Source organism: Rattus norvegicus, chromosome 3 (assembly GCF_036323735.1).
Source record: "Rattus norvegicus strain BN/NHsdMcwi chromosome 3, GRCr8, whole genome shotgun sequence".
Taxonomy (NCBI): Eukaryota; Metazoa; Chordata; class Mammalia; order Rodentia; family Muridae; genus Rattus; species Rattus norvegicus.
This window is the reverse complement of record NC_086021.1, coordinates 154,823,865-154,847,827: the sequence shown is the minus strand read 5'-3', so window position 1 is coordinate 154,847,827 and position 23,963 is coordinate 154,823,865. Positions and strand designations below refer to the sequence as shown.

The window sequence follows — 23,963 nt, the reverse complement described above, 5'->3', positions numbered from 1 at the left end:
ATCTTGCTTTTCTGGTGTGTTTGGATATTCCATGTTTGTTTTGATGGGAGAATTGGGCTCCGATGGTGCCATGTAGTCTTGGTTTCTGTTGCTTGGGTTCCTGCGCTTGCCTCTCGCCATCAGATTATCTCTAGTGTTACTTTGTTCTGCTATTTCTGACAGTGGCTAGACTGTCCTATAAGCCTGTGTGTCGGGAGTGCTGTAGACCTGTTTTCCTGTTTTCTTTCAGCCAGTTATGGGGACAGAGTGTTCTGCTTTCGGGCGTGTAGTTTTTCCTCTCTACAGGTCTTCAGCTGTTCCTGTGGGCCTGTGTCTTGAGTTCACCAGGCAGGTCACTTGCAGGGGAAAAGTTGGTCCTACCTGAGGTTCCCAGGCTCAAGTGTGCTCGTGGGGTACTGCCTAAGTCCTCTCCTCGGCGGCAACAACCGAGAAGATCTGCGCCGCTCTTTCCGGGAGCCTCCGTGCACCAGGGTTCCAGATGGCGTTTGGTGTTTTCCTCTGGCGTCTGGATGTGCGCAGAGTGCAGTCTCTTCTGGTTTCCCAGGCGTGTCTGCCTCTCTGTAGGTTTAGCTCTCCCTCCCACGGGATTTGGGTGCAGAGAACTGTTTATTCGGTCTGTTTCCTTCAGGTTCTGGCGGTGTCTCAGGCGCAGGGGTCCTGCCGCTCCTGGGCCCTCCCCTACGGAAACCCAGAGGCCTTATACAGTTTCCTCTTGGGCCAGGGATGTGGGCAGGGGTGGGCAGTGTTGGTGGTCTCCTCCGCTCTGCAGCCTCAGGAGTGCCCACCTGACCAGGCGGTGAGGTCTCTCTCCCACGGGGCTTGGGAGCAGAGAGCTGCTGCGGGCCGGGATCCACAGGTGTGGGACTTCCGGTAAACACAGGAAGTGCCCGGTCCTAGAGGAATTTTACCTCTGTGTGTCCTGACTTCACCAGGCAGGTCACTTGCAGGGGAAAAGTTGGTCCTACCTGAGGTTCCGAGGCTCAAGTGTGCTCGTGGGGTATTGCCTAAGTCCTCTCCGCGGCAGCAGCAACCGAGGAGATCTGCGCCGCTCTTTCCGGGAGCCTCCGTTCACCAGGGTTCCAGATGGCGTTTGGTGTTTTCCTCTGGGGTCTGGATGTGCGCAGAGTGCAGTCTCTACTGGTTTCCCAGGCGTGTCTGCCTCTCTGTAGGTTTAGCTCTCCCTCCCACGGGATTTGGGTGCAGAGAACTGTTTATTCGGTCTGTTTCCTTCAGGTTCCGGCGGTGTCTCAGGCGCAGGGGTCCTGCCGCTCCTGGGCCCTCCCCTACGGAAACCCAGAGGCCCCATACAGTTTCCTCTTGGGCCAGGGATGTGGGCAGGGGTGGGCAGTGTTGGCGGTCTCCTCCACTCTGCAGCCTCAGGAGTGCCCACCTGACCAGGCGGTGAGGTCTCTCTCCCACGGGGCTTGGGAGCAGAGAGCTGCTGCGGGCCGGGATCCGCAGGTCAGGACTCTTTTTTTATTGAATATATTTGTTTACTTAGATTTCAAATGTTGTTCCCTTTCCTGGTTTCCTGTCCATAAGTCCCCATCTCCTCCCCCTCCCCCATACAGGTATTTCTCCCATCCATCCCCCTTACTCTCCCCCCCCCCACTGCCATTTTCCCCTGCACTGGGGGTCCAACCTTGGCAGGACCAAGGGCTTCCCCTTCCACTGGTGCCCCAACAAGGTTATTCTCTGCTACATATGCAGTTGGAACCCTGGGTCAGTCCATGTATAGTCTTTTGGTAGTGGTTTAGTCCCTGGAAGCTCTGGTTGCTTGGCACTGTTGTTCTTATGGGGTTGCAAGCTCCTTCAACTCTTCCAATCCTTCCTCTAATTCCCCCCATGGGGGTCCTGTTCTCAGTTCAGTGGTTTGCTGCTAGCTTTGACCTCTGTATTGGACATGTGTCTCTCAGGAGAGATCTATATCCGGTCCCTTTCAGCATGCATTTTCTAGCTCGATCAATCTTATCTAGTTTTGGTGGCTGTATATATATGGGCCACATGTGCGGCAGGCTCTGAGTGGCCACTTTTCTAAACTTTGCTTCCATATCCCTCCTATGAATATTTTCCCTTTTAAGAAGGAGTGGGAGCATCCACATTTTGCTTATCCTTCTTCTAGAGCTTCCTGTGGTCTGTGGATTGCATCTTGGGTTATTTGAACTTTTGGGATAATATCCACTTATCAGTGAATGCATAGCAAGTGTGTTTTTCTGTGATTGGGTTACCTCACTCAGGATGATATTTTCTAGTTCATTTCATTCGCCTATGAATTTTGTGAAGTCATTGTTTTTGATAGCTGAGTAGTACTCCATTGTGTTGATGTACCACATCTTTTTAATCCATTCCTCTGTTGAAGAACATCTGGGTTCTTTCCAGCTTCTGGTTATTATAAATAAGGCTGCTATGAACATAGAGAAGCATGTGTCTCTGTTGTATGTTGGAGCATCTTTGGGGTATATGCCAGGAGAGGTATAGCTGGGTTCTCAGGTAGTGAAATGTCCAATTTTCTGAGGAACCTCCAGACTGATTTCCAGAGCTCTTAGGCAATGTAAAAACTTGAAAAAAAATCAAGTCACAAGCAAATCATTATATGATTCCACAATCCTACTACTTCTAGATGTGATCATCCCTAACATGAAAAAAACAGGAACATGAAAAAGATATCTGTATATTTTAGTCATGTCAGTATTCTTCTCAAGTCAAAAGTTACAAGCAACTTGGCTGTTTATCCATGGATAAACAGTTACATAAAATGTCTGTACATGGAACAGAACATTCTTCACTCTCAGAAAGGAAGGAGATTCTGCTTCAGCATAAATGAAATTTGAATATGCTGTGCAGGGGTGACATAGGTCACAAAAAGGGACAGATACTGGATAACTGTCAGATACCCAGGTGAGAAGACTTGTCAAGACAGAAAATTAAAACTTAGTTGTCAAGAGGTGAACAAAAGTAACAATTTAACCCTGGTGTCAGTTTTACAAAGTGAGTGTTCTTAACATTGACTCTATACTTAATAATGGATAAGATACTATTTTAAACATTTTTTTGTCTTTTTCTAGCAGAGTCTCACATAGCCTGGGTTGGCCTCAAACTTAACTTGTAGCCAAGAATCTCCAGTTCCTGATACTGTTACCTCCACTTCCCAAGTGCTTGGATTACAGGTATGCATCCCCATTATTGACTTTTTGAAGTTTGAACCAGGATTTTATGCATGCTAGGCAAGCATTCTGTCAAACAAGCTCCAACCCCAGCCTTTACTATAACTTAAAAAAATGAGAAAGAATGATTTGACTGTTGTGCTTGTATAGAAAAAGAAAACCCAAGACAACTAAGTCAACTAATGGATTCCCCAAATTCCTTGACATGTAGAGGCTGCCTCAGCTCAGTCATTTCTGATCCTGAGTGACTGATGTCAGTGTTCCCTAGTGTCATCCACAGTGCATGAAATCAGGTGTCCTTCCATTGTATCATCTATAATTTACTAATTGTCTAAAATATTTAGCAATGTTTCTTTTTAATTAGTTTTGTATGTGTATATGTATGATGTATATGTGTGTGGGATGTGCAAACGTGTGTGTAGGGGAGTGTACAGACAGGCACAGCTGCAGAGGCTACCAAGGTCAGATGTCTTTCTCCATCATTCTCTACCATATTCCCTTGAGATGGGGTATCTCAATTTGCACCTGGAGCAAGTCCTGTTTCCATCCCCCATATCCCTGTGCATGTTACCACACTTGGCCTTTTATGTGGGTACTGGGATCCAAGCTCCGATCCTCATGCTTGTGCAGTAAGTGCTCTTACCAACCGATCCAGCTCCCCAGCCTCCAGCAATGAGGTGTAATAATTTCCCTGGCAATGAGCAACTCTTATCATTTCCTTATTGGAGTACCAATGTTTCCCAGGTTCTGTTTTTTCAATCAACATTGGCTAAATTGTTGACTGTTTCTTTTGAACAGACACAGTATAGTAAGTGGCTTTGACTAGTAGAATAATAATAAAACTATAAGAACAAGTCACATATGTCATTTAATACCTTCCGAGATTGCCTTAGAAGATGCAACAAGAAAATGAGAGAAAAAGAAAGTATTAAACTTAAAATGACAGGGCGTGTGTGTGTGTGTGTGTGTGTTTTGTGTGGTGGGGAATTAATGTACATGTGCCATGGCACATGTGTAGAGGTCAGAGGTCAACTTTTGAGGAAATGGTTCACTTTATCATGAGGATCCCAGAGATCAAACTCAGGTCATCAGACTTTGTATCAAGAGCCTTTACCCACTGAGCTATCTCACCGGCCCTTAACTTTTATTTTATTTTGAGTCATGGTTTCTTTGTGTAGTCCTGATTGTCCTAGAACTTTCTCTGTAGATGTAGCTGGCCTCAAACTCAGAAACCTACCTGTTTCTTCCTTCTAAATGCTGAGATTAAAGGTGTGTACCACCACCTGGCATTTGCTGGCCCTTAAAATGTTAGATTTTAATCCAATATTGCCAACACAATCATTTTAATATAGATCTAACACAAATTTAATAAACTTTCTTAATTATTTCTTATATAAATATGGATTTAAATGAATGTCATGCATTTCTCAGTAGATTAATGACATTTCAAGTAGTCAAAAGTTATTCATGGCTGGTGAAACTGTATGAGATAGTAGCACTAGAGAAATATTCTCAACCTTCCTAATACTGTGACCCTTTAAATACAGTTCATGTTGTGGTGATCCCAACCATAAAATCATTTCACTGCTACTTCATAACTGTAATTTTGTTATTATTATGAATCTTAATATAAATATCTGATATGCAGGGTAAGTAAGTGTTGTTTGGCCCCCAAAGATGTTGCCACTCACAAGTTAAGAACAGCTTGCATTCCTAATGTCCACATTACTGGGTGTAATAAGTATACTCTTGACAGTGTTTCAGTCCTTCTTTCCTGAAGTCTTTCTCAGAACTCACTATCTGTCCCCTAAACCTTCCAGTGGGTTGGTTATGACAGAGCATCCTCTTGTGTTTCTTTTGTCTTCAGTCACATTATGAATTTGTTTTCCTGATTATGTCTACTGATTGTGCTTTCTAGAAATTTCTCCTGACCCTTTGGTTTTCTCATTGAGCTGTATATTTCTCATTGATCTTTGCAGATTTCGGTAAATAGGTATCTTATAAATGTCAACGTTTCAACGGTAATTTATGTCCTACACTGGTACCAATTTTGCCGCCCAAAAATTTTAAAGTAATGATATTTACTGATGCTTTTCCTTCACAAGTTTGTGCTTTTTCTATTAATAAATTCTCAATTTCTCAGAGTCATAATGAAAGTTGCCCTTTTTTTCTTCAAAATTTCAAGTTTTCTTCTTCACATTTAGTACTTTTTCCTACTGGAATTTCTTCCATGCTGAGGTGAAATTCTTCCTCTTCTTTGCTATGTGGACCACCAATCAGCCCAGCACCCAAGAGTCTGCTGCAGCTCACTGACTTCAGGACCCCATGGACTGCATGATCACAGAGGGTCAGCTTCTGTGCCTGGGAGGACTTCTGCGGCCTCTGTTGATCTGTTCATCACCTTACCATAACCAGTTGGTGGAAGTTCGATTTTCAAGGTCTCAACAGCAAAAGCAATGCCTTTTTTTTAAAATTAAGGATCCACTTTCTTGTTTTAAAGGTTGTATTCAAAGGTTTGGTATTTATTCAGTGAGGACTTAGGAAGCTTTGAGAGTATCACCAGTCTAAATTTAAATTCTACATCACAAGCTGACTATGCATAAAAGGCCGGGTTAGCCTTTTCTTGTGGTTACAACCTTCTTGTTATAGTGGTTTGACTGTCCACCTGCAAGGGAGATCTGCTCATTCTTGTTACTTAGGGACTGGGAGTGACTGTCTCCATTTTGTTGCACATGTCTATGATTACTAACCAAGGACATGGAGAGTCACACATGTTCTTAAATTTCCATTCACAGTTGTTCAAAGCAAGTCAAATATTTTCCTTCAACATTCATCATCCCCACTTACTTCCTTGTTTTCTTCTTGTACCTGTGCTGTCTTCTCTTAGCTACCTGCCAAGGGTTTCTAACTAAGTGATAAAACACCATAGCCAAAGAAAGTTCCAGAAAAAGGAGTTTGTCTTACTCCTCCACATCCCAGCCCATCATCAAGACAGGAACTAGAGGCAGGAAGTGAAGCAGAGACCATGAAGTAATGCTGCTAACTGGCTTACTTCCCATGGCAATCCCTGTACCAGTCCTTTCTTTTTTTTTTTTAAATCAAATACTTTAATAGTTGTCTCTTTAAAGCATATAAATCTCTTTTGACATTCAGTCTCTCTAAAACATCCAAAATCTCTTTAAAATTCCAAACTCTCTCCGCAAATCCAGTCTCTTAAAAGGCTCTAAGTCTCAATTGTGGGCTCCTGTAAAATAAAAGTAAGTATGAAACTTTGTTACTCTGGGAGTGGGTGGGTGGGGGATAACAAAGGCAGTTAACCAAATTAAAGCAAGTCTACCAATGTAAAGTTCAGCCCAGACTTCTGGGACCCATCATGGTCTTCTGAGCTCCATGGGTTTGGATTTTTCTATTCTCCAGCTCTGCCCTCTATGGCATCCACAGCTTCTCTTGGTTATTTAAGTCTGCTCTACTCCACAGCTGGAGCTGGGCTTGGTCATTGTCTCATCACATTGGCATCTCCAGTGGTGGGCCCTCCGGCTCCCACTGGGCTGCACTGGGCTCTCTTCCAGGATCTAGACCTCGCCACATGGTATGAAGCCTCGACTTCTCATCCTGGAGCTTCTACTGCAACTTCACCAGTGGCCTCTCCCATATTCCTCCAGTGTCAAACCTCAGCTGTTCTTTATGACCCATTCATGTCCTTCAAAACCAGTACCACCTGGGGGGAGTCTATTAGAGATGACCAAATTTGTCTGTCAGCACAAGGTATAGCCTTGGCCCTCTCTGGACTACGGATTCTGTGTGCTGACCCTGAGGGAATAATTCCTAGATTTTCTCTCAATGACGATGGTTTCTTCTTAATCAGAGATGATTCTTCAGCCCCAGATGACCAGCATCCATTGCAAAGATTTTCACTGGTCCCTCATAAACCACAGCAGGTTATTCAACAGGTGAGTTTCCTAGCACCATACATTCTTTTTTTTTTTTTTTTTTTGGTTCTTTTTTTCGGAGCTGGGGATCGAACCCAGGGCCTTGCGCTTCCTAGGCAAGCGCTCTACCACTGAGCTAAATCCCCAACCCCAACACCATACATTCTTAATACAAAATATTACACACATGGCCTCAGTAGTCTTTGCTTCCCTCCAAAACCTCACAGGTCAGGCCTGTCGTCTGCATCACTCTGAACATTCTTGTCTCCCAAGCTCCTACAAAACAGGCCACTCAACCCATGAACACGCAATTTTCTAACCCCAAGTTTCAAAATCATTCCACAACCCTCTCAAAAAATATAGTTGGGTCTGTCACAGCAATATTCCACAGACCTGGTTCCAGTTTTCTCTTTTGGTTAGGGTTTCTATTACTGTGATAAAACACCATGACCCAAACCAACTCCATCGTACAGTCTGTAGTCCCTCATCCTGGGAAGACAAGGCAAGACTATGGAGGCAGGAATGTAAGCAGAGCCCACCCAGGAGGAGTGTTGCTTAACTAGAGGGCTAAGTCTGGTCCTATGCCCACTCTCCCCGCCTACTGCCAGTTGCTCTATCACATGGTACAGCATGAAGACCTTGTCAGATGCCCTTTTCAGTAGACTTTCTTATACCATTCGGGACCATGGGCCAGAGGTGTCACTACCCACGGCGGGATGGACGCTCCCCATCAATCACTAATAAAGATAATGGCCCACAGATTTGCCTACAGGGAATCTGATGGAGGCCTTTTCTTAACTGAGATTCCCTTTCTGAGATGACTCTAGCTGCCACCGGAGGTGTGGCCCAGAGTAAAGGTATATCTTCTCACCTCAAAAGATCTGGATTAAAAGTGGGTCTTCCCATTTCAAATGACTTAATTAAAAGTCCCATAGAGTTGTACCCAGTTGCTTCAGTTTTAGTTAATTCTAGATGAAGTTGACAACTGAAATAGTCATCACAGATACTTCATCATTTAGTTTTAACATTTTTTTTATTATTATAGAAGTATATATTTATCTCACTACATAGCCCCATCTAGCTGGAAACTCCCTATGTAGACCAGGTTATCCCAGAACACATCTTATCTAAACAAATTATAAACCAGCAATCTCTTGTGGCTTGTTTTCATTCATGTGGTATTTTCAAGGTTTACCCATGTAGAACAACATCAGTTTCCATTCCTTTCTACGGAATGCTAACAGTTCACTGTATGGACAGACCTCACTGTTTATAACTTACCAAGTAATGGGCATTCTTTTCATTTTACTTATGATGAGTAACACTTCTGTGGACATTTCAAAACACATTTTGGCATAGACACAATTTCTCCTGGAGTGGCATGGTTAGATGGCAGGGCAAGTCTGTGCTTAACCCTTTGAGTGCTGCTTTCCAAACTGCTGTACCATATCCTATCCAACCCTACCAGCAGCTTGCGTGATTTCTTCACATCTGCATAAACACTTGTCTCTTTAAATCTCAGTGTTATCTCTCTGTGATTTTGACTTGCATTTCCCCCAAAACTAATCACTTTTTAGTGTGCTTACTGGCCCAATGAATCTTTGGAATGATGTCTAGTCAAGTCCTGTGTGACAGGGTCTATCTTATTTACTTTTCTATTGCTGTGACAAGACATCATGATCAAAGCACCTTATAAAATAAAATATAGCATTTAATTTGGGGCTCATAGTTCCAGAGGGTAGGAGTCTATGACCACCATACCTGGCAGCATGGCAGCCAACAGGAGGCATGGCACTGGACCAGTGGCTGAAAGCTTACCTGTTGAGGTAACAACCATGAAACAGAGAAAGAGACCAAGCTAACTGGGAACGGTGTGGGCTTCTGAAACTTAAAATCCCACCCCCAATGACACACCTCCTCCAACAAGACCACTCCTCTCAATCTTTCCCAAACCAACTTGCGACTGAGCATTTAAACTACCAGAGGGTTTTATGTAGCTGACACTAGCTTGGAACTTCTCTTCCTCCTGCCTCTACCTCCCAAGTGCTGGGCTGGCAGGGCCTGGCTAGATAGCTTAGGATGGCCCAGAAATCACCATCCTCCTGCTGCCTTCACATTTGGCTTCCCATAGGGCTCCCTGGTGCTAGGGATCAACACTCTGACCCTCTCATGGTGGGCAAGTGTTGTACTAGTCAGCTACTTCCCAGGCCTTGTTCCCATTCCTATCATACAGTCTCCCTTGAATGATAGTCTGTTTCACCTTTCACAACTAGCAAACTTAGAAGGATATGTTTATGTTGGGAATTACACATTATCACAGTGACTTTGTTTTAAAGACTATTTCTAAGCATGCAACGGCTTATGTGTCATAAAAATCATCAAAATCATCAGGCGTGTCATGGTCTCTAGGACGTAGAGCAGCTTCAATTTCTGAGTTACTGTCATCAGACTCCCCCCAGAAGGCTGGAAGAGAAAAGAACACGGCTTGTTAACTTTACATTCTGAAGGGGGTTTTCAAAACAGCAAACCAACTGCTAAGTTGGAGCACTGCACAGTCTAACAACACTGTGTCACCTGTATACATTTATATACTCCATGCTATGTTCTTCCCACTGTTACAGGGAAATCCTTGCAGAACCCTCTTTTTCATCATGTCCAACTGTTTACTATAGGATAGACATTAAAACCCAGGTTACCAGGAATGTCACCACCCCATCGTGGCTGCTGCTTCACTTTTGTCTCCCTGTTTGCCGTTTTGTTAAGAGTAGATCAGAAAAGGGAAAGACTGGGTGGAGGGACTAGCAGTGGTGATTGGCTGATCTGAACACCTATCATGTTATTTGGGTGGAGGGACTAGCAGTGGTGATTGGCTGATCTGAACACCTATCAAGCTATTTGGGAGGAGGGATCAGCAGTGGTGATTGGCTGATCTGAACACCTATCATGTAATTTGGGAGGCACTCAGGTGAGGAGGATGGGAGTGGCCCAGGAAGAGAGGAAGCTGGTGAAAGGTATGGGTGCGGGCAGTGAACAACTGGGATTCAGTCCTCCTGAGGCTCTTCTGAGAGACTGTGTAGAGGTTCCCTCAAGTTCCAGTGAAGAGTTAGACAGTGTTTACTGATCCTTTATCTCCTAACCCTAGCTGCCAACTTTCTGGCTCTCTGAAAGGGACATCCTTGTGCAGTCTGCAAAAACCTGGGGCAGAGATATGTCTCATGTAGAAGTCATGGGCATTACTGCCAGTTGGGGTTGAGGTGACCTCTAGGCAGATGACAGGGTGCTGTAGGGTACCAGCAGCATTGTTTGCCTTGACAACTAGGTTACTGACATCTATAGAGAAGAACCCGGCAGCTCTTAAGTGGCTTCTTTTAAAAGACCCGAGCTGATCCTTTCACTGGCCCTGGTTAGAATAATGTCTGTCCCTTACTGTGCAAAGGGAAGCTGAACAGGGGTAGGTATCTGCCACAACCTTGGTGTCAATGGTGATCCAGTTCAGTCACACCCAATCCACCTGCGCTCTCTACTACTACAAGTGGGGACACGAGGGGCAAGGTGACCAGAGTAGAGAGCCCAGGCACAGGAGGTAAGTGTCCCAGTGTTACCATGACAGGAGAACTATAGCACCAGTGTGGGTTGGGTGTTAAAGGATGAAGGGGAGCTCCCAGTTCCAAGAAAAAAGAACTTCATAGAAAAGGAACAACATGAGGAAGAGAGCAGAGCAGGGGTACAGCAAAGTCAGAAGGGCTACAGCCTTGCAAAGAGAGAGCTGGAACCAGGGAGACCACCAGAGAAAGCATATTCTATGGTACAGTTAGTGAGAGAGACTGGGAATTAAGTAGACAGTGGATAGAATGAATCAAGTTTAAAATGCTAGTGGCTAGGAAGAAATGGGGTGGGGGGGGTGGATGTGAAGAGAACAGTTAGGGTTGCTGTAAGAATCCTACCAGCAATGAGTGACAGACACTTGTGGGCCCACCCACAGGGCGGGGAAGAGCTGTGAAGCATTCCGTAGGCAGAGAGCACCAATTCTGACGGTCAACGCCACACAGCCTGCACCAGCACTCGGCCCATGTGAAGGTCCTGTTCATGGGCAGCCATGTGGGCTGTCCCTAGGCTGAGAGAACGTGTCAGAGTCCTCACACAAGGACACAGAAGACAATAGACAGCACAACTCTTTTGTTTAGGATGAGAAATGAAAATTAGTGTCTGTTTCTTACCATTTGACTTTATGGTGGTCACTGGGTCCCTTTTGCTTTCATGCCTATAAAATAAGAAAGTGAAAATTGACAGCTGGTCTGAGAGCTTTTACAGGGAGCTGTTTGGGAAGAAGCGGTGGTGTTTATGGTAAGGAGAGAAGTTTTATGTGTCCTTCCCAGGCCTGAGGAGCATAAACGTGTCAAGGCTGCAGGTGGCTAGAGGCATCTGCTGAGGAAGCACTGGCCTCTCACAGCCTCTCCAGCCTCCAGGGCACTCACTCCTCTTGGCACCCCCTGCGCTGGGGGGAGCCTGGCGCACTGTGGGCTCTGCTGGAGTCATCACGACTGCAGTAGGCAGGACATGGTGTCCGTTCAACAGGCCTCTGGAGAATGGAGTGTCAGCGCTTCTGAGCAAACTCAGAGTGGAAAAACCTGAGGAGAATTCAAGACGTCGAGGAGGAAGCTAAAGTACCCCAGCAACAATGCTGACAGTCTAACAAAGGCAGGCGCAGCAAAAGCATTGTGGGAACAGCCAAGTGTCGCAGGCACCCAACCTTAGCTTCCCATGTATCCATCGATACAAATGCTAGCTTTTGGTACCAAGCCTCCTCTGCTGAACGTAAGAGGGCAAGACAGTGGCTCTTTAGAGTGGAATTTCTCAGTGTGCCTTTTCAGGGCCTTGTGCAATTTAGAGAGTTTAAAAGAGCCCTTCTGGGAGCATCGCTTACATTTTGTATTATACCTAAATTCTCCAAGTCTCATGCTGAGAGATAAGTGGTCAATGGAGACACTAGGGGAGAAACTTACTTTTTCTAAACAAGGTGACATCTCTGCCCTCTCATGGAGAGGACCCTGCTCATCTTAATGGGGGAACCTTGCAAGTTCATGTCCCCCCTCATCCAAGTCTTATCAACTTACAGCTTATGCATATGCCTTCTAATATAGTCATTGTAGTAAATCAGGCTCTACTCAGGGCCCATTTTCTATACAGTATCTTGCAATACTCCCTTGGCATTTGGTACCTGCTGCCTACCAGGGTCCAGCAGTAGTGACCATGGTCATTCTCCACAAATAGCACAACACCCCTGTGACCATCTGAAAGGGGATAACAGATAGCCACCACGGGGGCAGGCATCAACAAAGTGAGCCTCAAAGAATCCTTTTTATGTAAAGTATATACATACACAATGAACCCACGTGGTCTGGCATACTATTTACTTACTCCCATTACCCATGTGCTAGGTAATTGGACTGGGTGCCGGAAGGCAGAGGCAGATTACTAAAATGCTGGGAGACAGCACTCAGACAGCTGTGGTCTGCATAATGAGATGCTCAGGAAGGTCAAATCTGTCATTGGCTGGGACTCAGAGGGCAAAGAGCTTGGTGACAAGAGTGGGCTGAGAGCTGCAGGGTGACAGCCCCAGAAGGCAAGGTGCTTCTAGTTGAGGAAGAGGACATAACAGGCCTGGACTGAGGAATGGAATTGGCGCAGCTGAATGTCTTGATACAAGAGAAAAAAGATAGGCACAAGCAAGCTCAGGCCAGGTTCCTACAGCTTGGGTGAGTTCCAAAGCTCCTCCTCTGAGTTCCAGAAACAAGTCCAGTGTACGTCTGCTAGCCCCCCTCCAAAGCAACTTGTAGTTAATCTCACCATCCTTCTAGTGTGGTCTCCACCCCACCAGGGCAGTCCTTTCTCTCATCTCAGAATGTGGCATCCCCAACTTTGTGGTGTCCCAATATCCCTTGCCAAACACAGCCAACACATATGCTTTGGTAACCCGGCCTCCTTAGCAATTTCCTCATGTACTGTTACCACATTAGCAAGCACACCAAGAAACTCCAACATGGATGTTTGCAATGGGTTCACTGATGACACCACGTCTAATCTGTCCCTCTATTATCCACCTTCCACTTGGCAGCAAGGGTGAGATGCTGGACACATAAACCTTACATTTTCCGATGAAAACTCTAATAACAACCTCATCGCCTTTGGCATAAAAACCTAAATGCTGAATGGTGCTTCCCAAGGTGGGCGCCCAAACAATGCTGGGCTTCCTAGTTCTGTATCCCTCATGTCCCATCCCCTGGAGTCCTTATCAAAATTGCTGTTTTCCATCTGTTCCTCTGTTAACCGATAGGCTACTCCTTACCCTCTGGGCTGTAAGCAGAGGCTACATGTGTTCCAGTTCACTTGGTAACCACTACCCAGCAATTAGCAGGGGCCTGAGGGAAATGGATAAATGAACTTAGCACAGGGCCCCACTGAAAGGCGCTCTAACAATGTTCAATGATACAGAATGTGACCTGCGCATTTCTGACTAGCATGTGACTTCAGAATCAGGCTGTTGGAGTTGTCTTCCCTGCCAATAGAGGGTGAAATATCCAGGAGAGGAAAAGAGGAAAGAAAATGCCTAACAGTGCTGTGAACGTGGCCCTGGCCTTTTGTGAGTGTCCTCCACTCGAGTGGGTGCAAGTCATCAAAAGCAAGTGAACTGAGCCAGCAGCAAGGTCAGGTCCCACCCACGGAGCATGCCAGGGATCCTCTTGCTTTGCACACGGTATTCTAGGCGTGTCATGTCTCTATGAGGCAACCTGAACTTACTTTTTCTGTTTGCTCTGTGGTTGTGCTGTGTGGCTTTGAATCATTTAAACCATTGGGAATAGGAGACAACATCAGTGAAATGTGAATTAATTATACAGTGGTTCTTTTTTTTTTTTTTTTTGGAGCTGGGGACCAAACCCAGGGCTTTGCTAGGGCTAGGGCGCTCTACCACTGAGCTAAATCCCCAACCCCTTGTACAGTGGTTCTTAGTTGTCAGTTTTATTAGAGTTCTTACAAGAAACCGATTTCATAACTTCATAAGCTGCAGTTCATCACTGAGAAAGGTGAGGATGTGCTCAAGTGTTTCCCATTCTACCCTGGTGTCTTAACAATGTTTCTCTGTAGAAACCCATGCCTAAAACAGATGTGACACTGTAATTCAAGGTCAACTTTTATTATGTACAATTCTTAGGGTCACATTTCTTTCATGTGTCTCACCAAACATGTAAAGAAAACCGACAGGCACAGAGGAAGGACTTTCCTTGGAGTGCTGACAGGGTCAGCTTGTTAGTCATATACAGCAAAGTATGCGTGAACGTCCCCTTTCAGAGTAAGAAATTGGGTTTGAAGTTCCAGGCCACACAGTCAGCCTATCACTCCATCAAAGTGCTTGCGATCAGACTGCCTAATCTCCACAAGTGTGAAAGGAATACATCTAACTTGTCAGGCTGAGGTGGGCCAAGGAATTCTGTAAGTTACCAGTTAGTAGAACATTCAGGCTCTGAGGGCCACTTAGCCTTCACAGTTCCTCAGGTCTGTGTATGTGAATGAATGGATATGGCTGTACTTCAAGGAAACTTCATGTAGGGACAATGGTGCTTGAATTTTATTTACTTTCACATGTCATGGAACAAAACTTTTCTTTGGGCTAGTTTTACAACCATTTAGAAGTATAAAAGCTGCCAGGCAGGGTGGTTAATCCCAGCACTGGAGGAAGGCAGAAGCAGGCAGATCTCTCTGAGTTCCAGACCAGCCTGGTCTATATAGTGAGTTCTAGGACAGCTAGAGCTACACAGAGAGATCTTGTCTCAAAGAAGGATAGACAAACAAACAAAAAGTAGAGGTATAAAAACCTCTCAGCTCATGGTACAGAATCCCTCCTGGCTGTCATTCACAGAGCCTTTTACAGATCTGAGACATAGCAGCGAAGAGCTTCCAATACCCAACTTTGCTCACCAAATGCTTGGGGCCAGTTCCACTGCTCTCTGAGCACCAGTCTGGTTGCCTATAAAATGGGTCAGCAATGCCTACCTTCTAGTGTTCTGGTAAGATTACAGATGATCCCACAGACAGCCTGTATAAGGTGGATTTTAGAAAACAGTGATATGGCATTTTTGACACATCTGAATGAACAAAAGTCCCTGGTTATTGTGGTGTGTAGGTATGAATTCCAAGTAGAGATGACAAACCAGGCCCAGAGCAAAGGAAAACTAAGGTTTGGGATGGGCTGAGAGGAGACAAGCTCCATACATACTTTCTCTTTAAGGAGCCTAATAGGTAGGAGCCCTGAAGGTCAGTGAAGTGTCAGTTTCTGAGAGGTGGAGAACTGCTCCAGCTGCCCTCCTCCAGTGGGTGACATGGAGTCTACTCTGAGTTTCTTTGCTCATTCAGTCATTCTCTACGCAAGAACAAATAGAATGCTGTGGAAACCATGAGTCACGTTTTGAGCTGGGAGAGCAGGGAACAAAATTGCAGGCACCTTCCGAGAGGAGGACAGGATTCCCTGGGAACTAGTCCACAAAGGAATAACGCAGACCACAGTTTTGTTATTGAAAGTTGCAGCGCTGAGGATTCAGAGAGAACAGCTCTGGCATTACTATGGGCTCATTAAGTAAGGGTGTAAATTGCACTACTAAGGCAGGGAAGAAGGCGGAAGCAACATGGCCTCCTAAGGATCCGCATGGGCAAAAGCTCACCTAGCACTTCACATTAGCACCTGAACTTTATAAACACTCAACACTGTACGGTGCTAAAAATGGAGGAGGCTGGCAAACTCCTGCAGCTAAGAAGCATGTGATCTAAGGCAGGCAGGTCAAAACCAGAAGCAATGAAAGTGTAAGCGTACACAATGACTCAGAGACCAGGAGATAGAGTAACTCATGGCAGTCAAATGCCTAGAGGATTCCCACTAGATTACAGATGACCTTAATCAGCCATTATTGGTCAATCCAGAAAGGAATGTTTGTAGAGATTGTCTGTCTCTCCAAATAATCTATCCTGCTAGAGGCAGAAAGAGACTATGAAGACCTCCAGCCCCTTAAGGCTGCACCACTTCCCTCATTTCCAAGCCTCACCTGTAGGGTGCAGCCTCCCTGCTCCCCGACCCCTCAATTTCCCTTGCTGTGTGTGCCAATAAATACAGTTCTGTTGAAAGTCAGACTCTGGTCTCTTTCTGCCTTCTGCCTCTTTCTGCTGCCTCAGAAGTCTAACACCAGGAGCTGCAGAGACTGGGGAATGGCTGTGAAAATAAGGTGGTGAGTTCAAGAGCCTGTAGGCTAGTCTGTGGTGTATCTTCATTAATGACTGACTGATGTGGGAGGGCCCAGCCCCCTGTGGGTGGTGCCACTCCTGGACAGGTGCACCTAGGTTGCATAAGGAAGCAGGGCAAGTTATGGAAAGTCTCTAAACTGCATTCTTCCATGGCCTCTGCTTCAGTCCTGTCTCTGGGTTCCTGCTGTGAGCCTCTGCCCTGATTTCCTTAAGTGACAGACTGTGACCTGGGATGTGTAACCAAATAAATCCTTTCCTCCATGCTTTTGGTCATGGCGTTTATCCAAGCAAATCAGAACATTCACTAAATTGGAAAATCTAAAAGAAACAGATGCATTTCTAGAAACATATCGCCTACCAAAACTAATAGTGTTGGCAGGGATTTCAAGACAGCCTAGTATTGACTCTGGCATGTGGTTATGGTTATTAGGGGTCACTTTTATGCAGATCTTCAATGAAAAGGAGCACGTGGGGCAAGAAGAAATACAAAATGTACAGTGTGAGGAGAAAGGAGCACCAGGAAAGGGAGTGCTGGAGCCAAGTCCTGAATTCAAGGAGAAAAATGTCTAAAGAAAAGCCTGATGCTAAATGGAATGAAGGGTCTGGTGACCTCAGGGCAAGACCTGGCTTACTAAGCTTCCAACTTGTAAAAAGGAATTAAAGGAACACTAAAGCCGAGAAGGGACTCATCAGTAACAGAAAGCTGATGCAGTGTCATTGGAGGAGGGGCCAAGTTCCAGTCCCAACAAGCAGAACTTGGCAGCTCTGGCCATATGGTTCTGGCTTAGAGTCAAGGATACAAAAAAGGGTTGTGGAATCTCCCTCCATAGCTAAAGAAAGCTGCCGAGGCCAGGCGTGTGTTGGGGGTGTCCCTGCATGGAGGCTGAGAGAGGCCATGCATGGAGGCATGAAGCTGTGACGGTGAAGTCTGGACTGTGTTGGAGATGCCAGATTTGTGGGATTCCTGCCAATGAGAGCTGCAGACAGGTGTGAGGACCAGCCCAAGAGAGAGAGAGAGAGATGTGTTGCAGTCAACAGAGCTGAAAGGAGTTGAAGAGCTGAGTGCTTTGACATCACACTGGAGATGCAGACTCTGGAGTTTGTCCTGCTGGTTTTAGTCTTGCTTTGGCCCAGTATTTCCTCACTGTGCTCCCGTCCTTTTGGAATGGTAAAGTCTGTTCTATGCCATCGTATGTTGGAAGTATGTGTCTGCTTTTTGATTTTGATTTTACAGGAGTTACAGTTAAGAGATTGCCATGGGTCTCAGTAGAGACTTTGGATGTTTAAGCAGTGCTAGGACTGTGACAGATAGACTACAGGGACTTTTGAAGTTGGACTCAATACATTTTTGCACTATTATATAGCTACAAGCCTATGGGGGTCAAGGAGTGGAAGGTGGTGGTTTAAATAAGAATGGCCCCCATAGACTCAAATATTAGAATGCTTAGCCACTAGGGAGTTGAATGTTAGGAGGTGTGGCCTTGTTGGAAGGAGCATTTGTCACTGGGAGTGGGCTTTGAGGTCTCACAAGCCCATGCCAGACCCAGTCTCTCCTACTCTGCTTTCAGATCAGGGTGTAGCTCTCATCTACTTTTCTAGCACCAAGCCTGCCTGACACCATGCTCTTTGCCATGATCATAATGGCCTAAGCCCCCAAGTAGATGCTTTCTTTTATAGGAGCCGTGTGACTAAGTCAGAGGCTCAATAACAAACAGTGAGACTGGTCGCAAAAACAAAACAAAACAATCCCTGGGGAGTAGGAGAGACTGCTCATCAGTTAAGAGCACATGTGGCTCTTGCAGAGGGCTGGGGTATGGCTCCTGGCATCTGCATGGCACTCACAAACATGAATAATTCCACTTCCAGAGGACCCGACACTCTCTTCTGACCTCTGAAGACAACAGACACACACGTGGTACACACACCTATATGCAAGCAAACATCATACACACAAAAATACAATAAACACGTTAAAAAGTTGATTTACTAATGGCCAGGACTGATGAATTTTACCAGACTTTCAAAGGAGAACTAGTAATACCTTCTTTCTTTCTTTTTTTTTTTTTTTTCTTTCAGAGCTGGGGACCGAACCCAGGGCCTTGTGCTTGCTAGGCAAGCGCTCTACCACTGAGCTAAATCCCCAACCCCTAGTAATACCTTCTTAAACTATTCCATAAAACAGGAAAGGGGTACTTCCAAATTCTCTCTGTAATGACAGCATTTTCCTGTATCAATAAAGGTACAACAACAAAACAAATGATAGACCAAGCTCCCGATCATAGGCACTAAAAAAATGCTTGCAAACCAAATTCAATAAGACATGAAAACAACACCAAAAGCATTCGCAACCTACAGCCAACACTGTTACAGTACATAGGGGAGCATTAAAGCAGTTCCAGTGAAATCAAAAGAAAGACAAGAGTAGTCTTCTTTCTCCACTTCTATTAAATGTACTGAAGGTCTAAGCTAGAGTAGAAATACCAGAAAACCAAATAGGGATTGAAAAAGTCAAATTATCTATGTTTGCAGATTCTATAAAAAAGGAGACCCTACAAACTCCTCTAGAAAACTCTTAGATCCGATAAGCACTTTCAGCAAAGTGGCAGGATACAAAATTAACGTTTAAAAATCAGTAGTTCCTCCTATATATCACTAATAAACCCATTGAGAAACAGGGGAAACAATCCCATTCACAATTGCCCTCCAACCATGTATAACCTTGGAAAACACCTGGCCAAGGAAGTTAAAGACCTTTCTAATGAAAACTTTAAAATACTTGAGAGAAATTGAAGAAGATACCAGAAGATGGAAAGAGCTTCCATGTTCATGGATCAGTGGGATCAGTATTATGAAAATTGCTATTTTCCAAAAGCAATCTACAGATTCAGTACAATTCTTATCAAAATTCTTAAGTTGTTTTCTATAGAAATAGAAAAATCAGTCATAAAATTCATCTGAAAGGACAAGAAATTCAGATAGCCAAAATAATCCTGAGAGGGTAAAGAAAAAAAGGTTAGAGGCATTACCATACCTAATGTCAAGGTATCTTAAAGAACTATGGTAACAAGAACATGGGGGTGACATAAAAGCAGACACATACATCAACAGCTACAGCTATATGATTTTGGGGCCTAAAAATAAACTCAAGACAGAAACCTAGAGGCAGGACCCAAAGGAGAGGCCATGGAGAGAAACACTAGTCACACTTCTTACATGGCTTGCTCTCCGTGGCTTACTCAGCCTGCTTTCTTTTACATCCCAGGACCAGGTTTAGCACTGCCTATGCTGGGCTGGGTTGGGCCCTCCCATATCAATCATCAATCAATCAAGGCTCCGCAGGCCTGACTATAAGCCAATCGGATGTGGGTGTTTTTCAGTTGAGGTTCCTTCCTCCAAATGACTCTAGTTTGTTTCGAGTTGACAAAAACACAGTAAAAACGCAGCACAGTAAGTGCGAATGAAAACACCATAGGAAACTTGGTGCTTTGTAAGAAAAAAAAGTAGAACACACTCCAGCTCTTCAAAAGTACTGCTTCTCACTGAAGACAAGGGCACCAGAAGGAGGGCACAGCTGAGGATGCTGTTTCCGGTCCCTGACATGTGCCAAGAGCCTACACATCCTCATGAAGGTCAAGACCAAGACAAGTCTTCCATCAGCACACAGGACAGCGGTCAGGAAAGATTCCATTAAGGCTTTCTGTAAGATGCCCACTTCCTTCCTATTTCTTCAAACTGACTGCAGACAGCATCAGAACAGTTTGGGAAGGTGACCTAATTTGAAGTGAGCTAAGATTTCCATTTGAAAATGTGTACTCCTCTCCTAGACACACCACTTGCAGATAACTGGATAGAATACACACTGCCCTTCAGGTCAGGAAGACGATGCCAGACAGAGGGAGGCGCTTTGCAAGTGGCTTGCATGAAGAAGGCTTTGGTGAATGGCTGAGTGCTCTTGCAGGAAGTTCAGCAGTTACCCAGCTCTGCTGATAAACCCTCCAGACCAATGAGAAGCTCACATGGTGAGGGGAAACAAGGTATAAACAGCTCCTACACCTAGTTAGGGGGTGACAGAAATGCTATATGGCCACTAGAAGGGCATATGACACAGTCATCCTCTGACCAGGAAGCATTTGAAAGCAGATAAACAATAGGGTTGGTGTATCTCACCCAAACAACAGAGGCCAAAGGCATGGAGTTGCATGTTGCTTTAGGGCACAGCATCTGAGCTGGTACCCTGAAGGATATCCCATAAGTCACACAGTAGGCAGCAAGAACACTAGAACGTGGCTGTTCCAGATAGAGGGGGTGCACGCAATAGGTCTCCTCAAGACCTGCAACAGTAGAAGAGTTGGGATGGGGCTTGGTACTCACTTCTGGTCCTGAAAGGTAGACAGATTTGGAGACTAGAAGACCTGGGGAATATGCTACTGTTAGCAACATACTGACTGCCAATCCTGCCTCCAGGGGAAAGCCACGTCCCATTAAAAAACACACCTAAATTACTGGATTTGGGGTTCATTTGAATTTGGCAATTAACCCTGAGGATCCTGCCAAAAATACAACTTGTGACATTGAGGACAATTAAGAAATGGCCCTCGGTGGGATGCACTGTTCTGTTCTAGGGCCTAATTATAAGACTGGAGGGCCAATGATATGGCTCAGTCAGGACAGTGCTTACTGTGAAACATGAAGACCTGAGTTTGGGTCCCCAGTGCCTGTGTCAAAGCTGGATGTGTGTATGTAACTCTAGCACTGGGGTCAGGGTGGGTGGAATAGGCAGCTCCTTGGAACTCAGTGGCTGAATCTAGGCAAATGGATGAGTTTCAGGTGCATTGAGAGAACTTGTGTTGAAAAATAAGGTATAGGGCTATCAAGAAAAATATCCAGCACTAACCTTTGGCCTACACACACACACACACACACACACACACACACACACACACACACGTGCACACACACATGAAAGCAGAGGCATGCTCACCTATGAGAAGATGTGGTATCCTGGCTGTGAACCACAAACATTTCTGTGGATTTAGAGTCAGTATTAAACATTTTCAAATAGCATCTTTGGCTGGATTTTTTTCCTTCAAAATAGACATTTTTCTGGAAAAAATATAGGAAACAAAGCAATCCAGAAAGAAATAAAAGTACAAATGACCATATCAACAAATCTCCACAAATACCAATCTTAAGTTGTAAAGGCCACCCAAGGCTGAGGCTGTTTAAATTGACAAAGTCTGAGCGCCCCCTGATGGCCAGTTGGAGCTCCTACAGCACACGCTGTAATTTTTGTTGCCCTGGAGTCAGCTAGTTTACTTTTTCCCATTAAATAATGTGATTTTTCTTACGCAAAAGTGTTATGTCAGGAAACAAAATAAATTTATGAGTTAATGACAGTGATTATGGAATGCTTAAGAAGTTTCTAATTTAGTAAAATTTAAGGTCAATGCAGATTTCCTAGGCTAGAGATGGAGGTGGGCACTTTATAAGGTACAGGAAGGACTGCCAGAATTTTCTTTTGTTTTTATTTCAATGGACAGCTAATAACTAAATATCTTTATACCATTCCAGAGAAAATAACAAATGACCAGAGAAAGAAAAGCTGCGGCCACCATCTGATCAACAGCTGCATGCTGGCGCCCTCCGCTGGCCGATTCCATGGCTGCAGGGCTGGCATGGAATGCCACCCACGGTGGCCCTGTTAAGGGGTGTGGGTGGCCCGGTGACTTTTAGTACCTTTCCCCCAGGCAATTATGTAGCAAGCACACATTCTTTTCTTTCGGCAAAAATCTTATCTTGATTCAACCAGAAGGCTGGAGTTACAAGGGAACCTGTAAGCTGAACTTACAAGGGAGCTGTGAAGATACACTCTCCATTGAATAAATGGGTCCTGGAGAGTGAAGCCGCTTCCTGGGGAAGGTAAAGAGAGACAATGTTTGCAGAGGAGAGGAAGCTCTGGCATGCACCCCGGAACAAAAGGGAACAAGTGGTCTTTACTCGGAGAACAGCTTCCTATTAGGACTCACTCCTTCGTACATCATGCCTTTCATCCCCACTCAACCACAAAATGATTTTACTGAAGCAAATACAATGGTAGAAAAAGATTTACACTGAAAGAATCTTTAATAATAAACTGTTGCCGATCGGCCTACTTGCCCGTGATTTATAATACAATAAACATCGGATTCTATTACGGCTCATACACTGAAGCCTCTGCTCTGCAAAACGGAATATGAAAGCGCGGGGACGCCGCCACCGTCACAATGAAATGAGCATGTATAAATGTGCTAAGAGTATCTCTTTGCATCTTTTATAGCTTGTGTGTATTAATCTGTAACGCTTATTAAGAAAGTCATTGCTATGCAAAGCAGCACCCAATCCCTTTCTCTGGCTTTTCAACAGAGTGCACTGTTTAGCCAATAGGAGGGACCCTCTGGCCCTCATTCTGCATTCATCACAGGCAACATTTGCACAATGTATCTCTCAAAGGCGGCTGAAAAGAAGGCCTTAATACTCATGTAAACAACTGCAAACCAATTACTTAATGAATCAGGCCCACACATAATGAGGTGCAGACAAAGAGCTATAAATGCATTTTTGCGCCCAAGCCCCTGCTTTAAAGTAAAATCCCTCAGCTGTAGTTTGGGCTTAACTAGCACATCATAATTATTGTCTCTAGGACATCAGAGGAAGCCATTTTTTTTTAAGGTCCAACAGGGTCTTTTTTTTTTTTTTTTTTTTTTTTTGAGATTGCTCATCAGCTCACTGACAAAATAGAGCAAAGAAGAATTTTTAAAAGTGCCACAGCAGCGCCGCACTGTTATGTTTATTCTCAAGTACTGGGTTTCGAGACCACTTGTAAAAGCAATAAAGCACAAGGAGTGACTGCAGTGAGTGGGATCCTTAAATGTAAGCCTCTAAGAAATTTCAGTGAAACCAGGCACAAACAGCAAAACCTGAGCTCTCCAAAGCCCAGGGTGGGATATGAACAATAACAGACCCAGCACAAGAACCAAACTGTGTAGAACAGCACACCAAGCCACAACTCACCCCTCAAAGCCCTTCATGCTAGATTACTATCAAGTATCTAGAACTGAGGTTTCCTGGAAGACCTTTTAGTGGGTTTCTTTTTCTTAAAGGGGGTGATGAGATTACTTATGATTTATTTGAAAGTTAATTTCATGCAGGCATATAATTACAAGAGGCTCCTTACTTTAATTTGTAGAAAAAACAAAGTTTAATTTTCATCTGGTTGGTGAACTGTGGCTGGGTATGAATGACCAGGCTGAGAAAATGTCCTATCTGATCCTATTATTTTCTAAGTGTGCTTAAGAACGTCTCAAAGAACATAAAGAGCTTGTTTCAATGCTAGGCACTAGCAGCCCTCACCCTTAATTCAGATCTCTGTGAGTTTGAGGCCAGTCTGGTCTACAGACTGAGTTCCAGGACAGTCGGGGCTACACAGACAAACTCTATCTTGGTGTGGGGGATAGAGATAGGACTTATTTTAATGTCTTCAAAATATAATGGGGACAAATTTTAAGATTTTAACAATCTTAAAAACTAACGAGATACATTTTTA

General features: G+C 44.6%; 1 protein-coding gene across 4 annotated transcripts in view; it reads right to left on the bottom strand.

The window, feature by feature from the left end:
* Positions 1 to 9,417: 9,417 nt before the first annotated feature.
* Positions 9,418 to 23,963, bottom strand: part of Kiz (kizuna centrosomal protein) — a 107,538-nt gene continuing 92,992 nt past the window's right edge. For 3 of the 4 annotated variants that reach the window (XM_006235182.4, NM_001398980.1, XM_039106628.2), the window contains 2 exons: positions 11,311 to 11,354; positions 9,418 to 9,556 (listed from right to left, as the gene is read on the bottom strand). In XM_006235182.4, coding sequence (XP_006235244.1) covers positions 9,453 to 9,556; positions 11,311 to 11,354 — 148 coding nt within the window. In that variant the 3' untranslated portion in view covers positions 9,418 to 9,452. The other variant, XM_063283809.1, reaches the window with a different exon arrangement.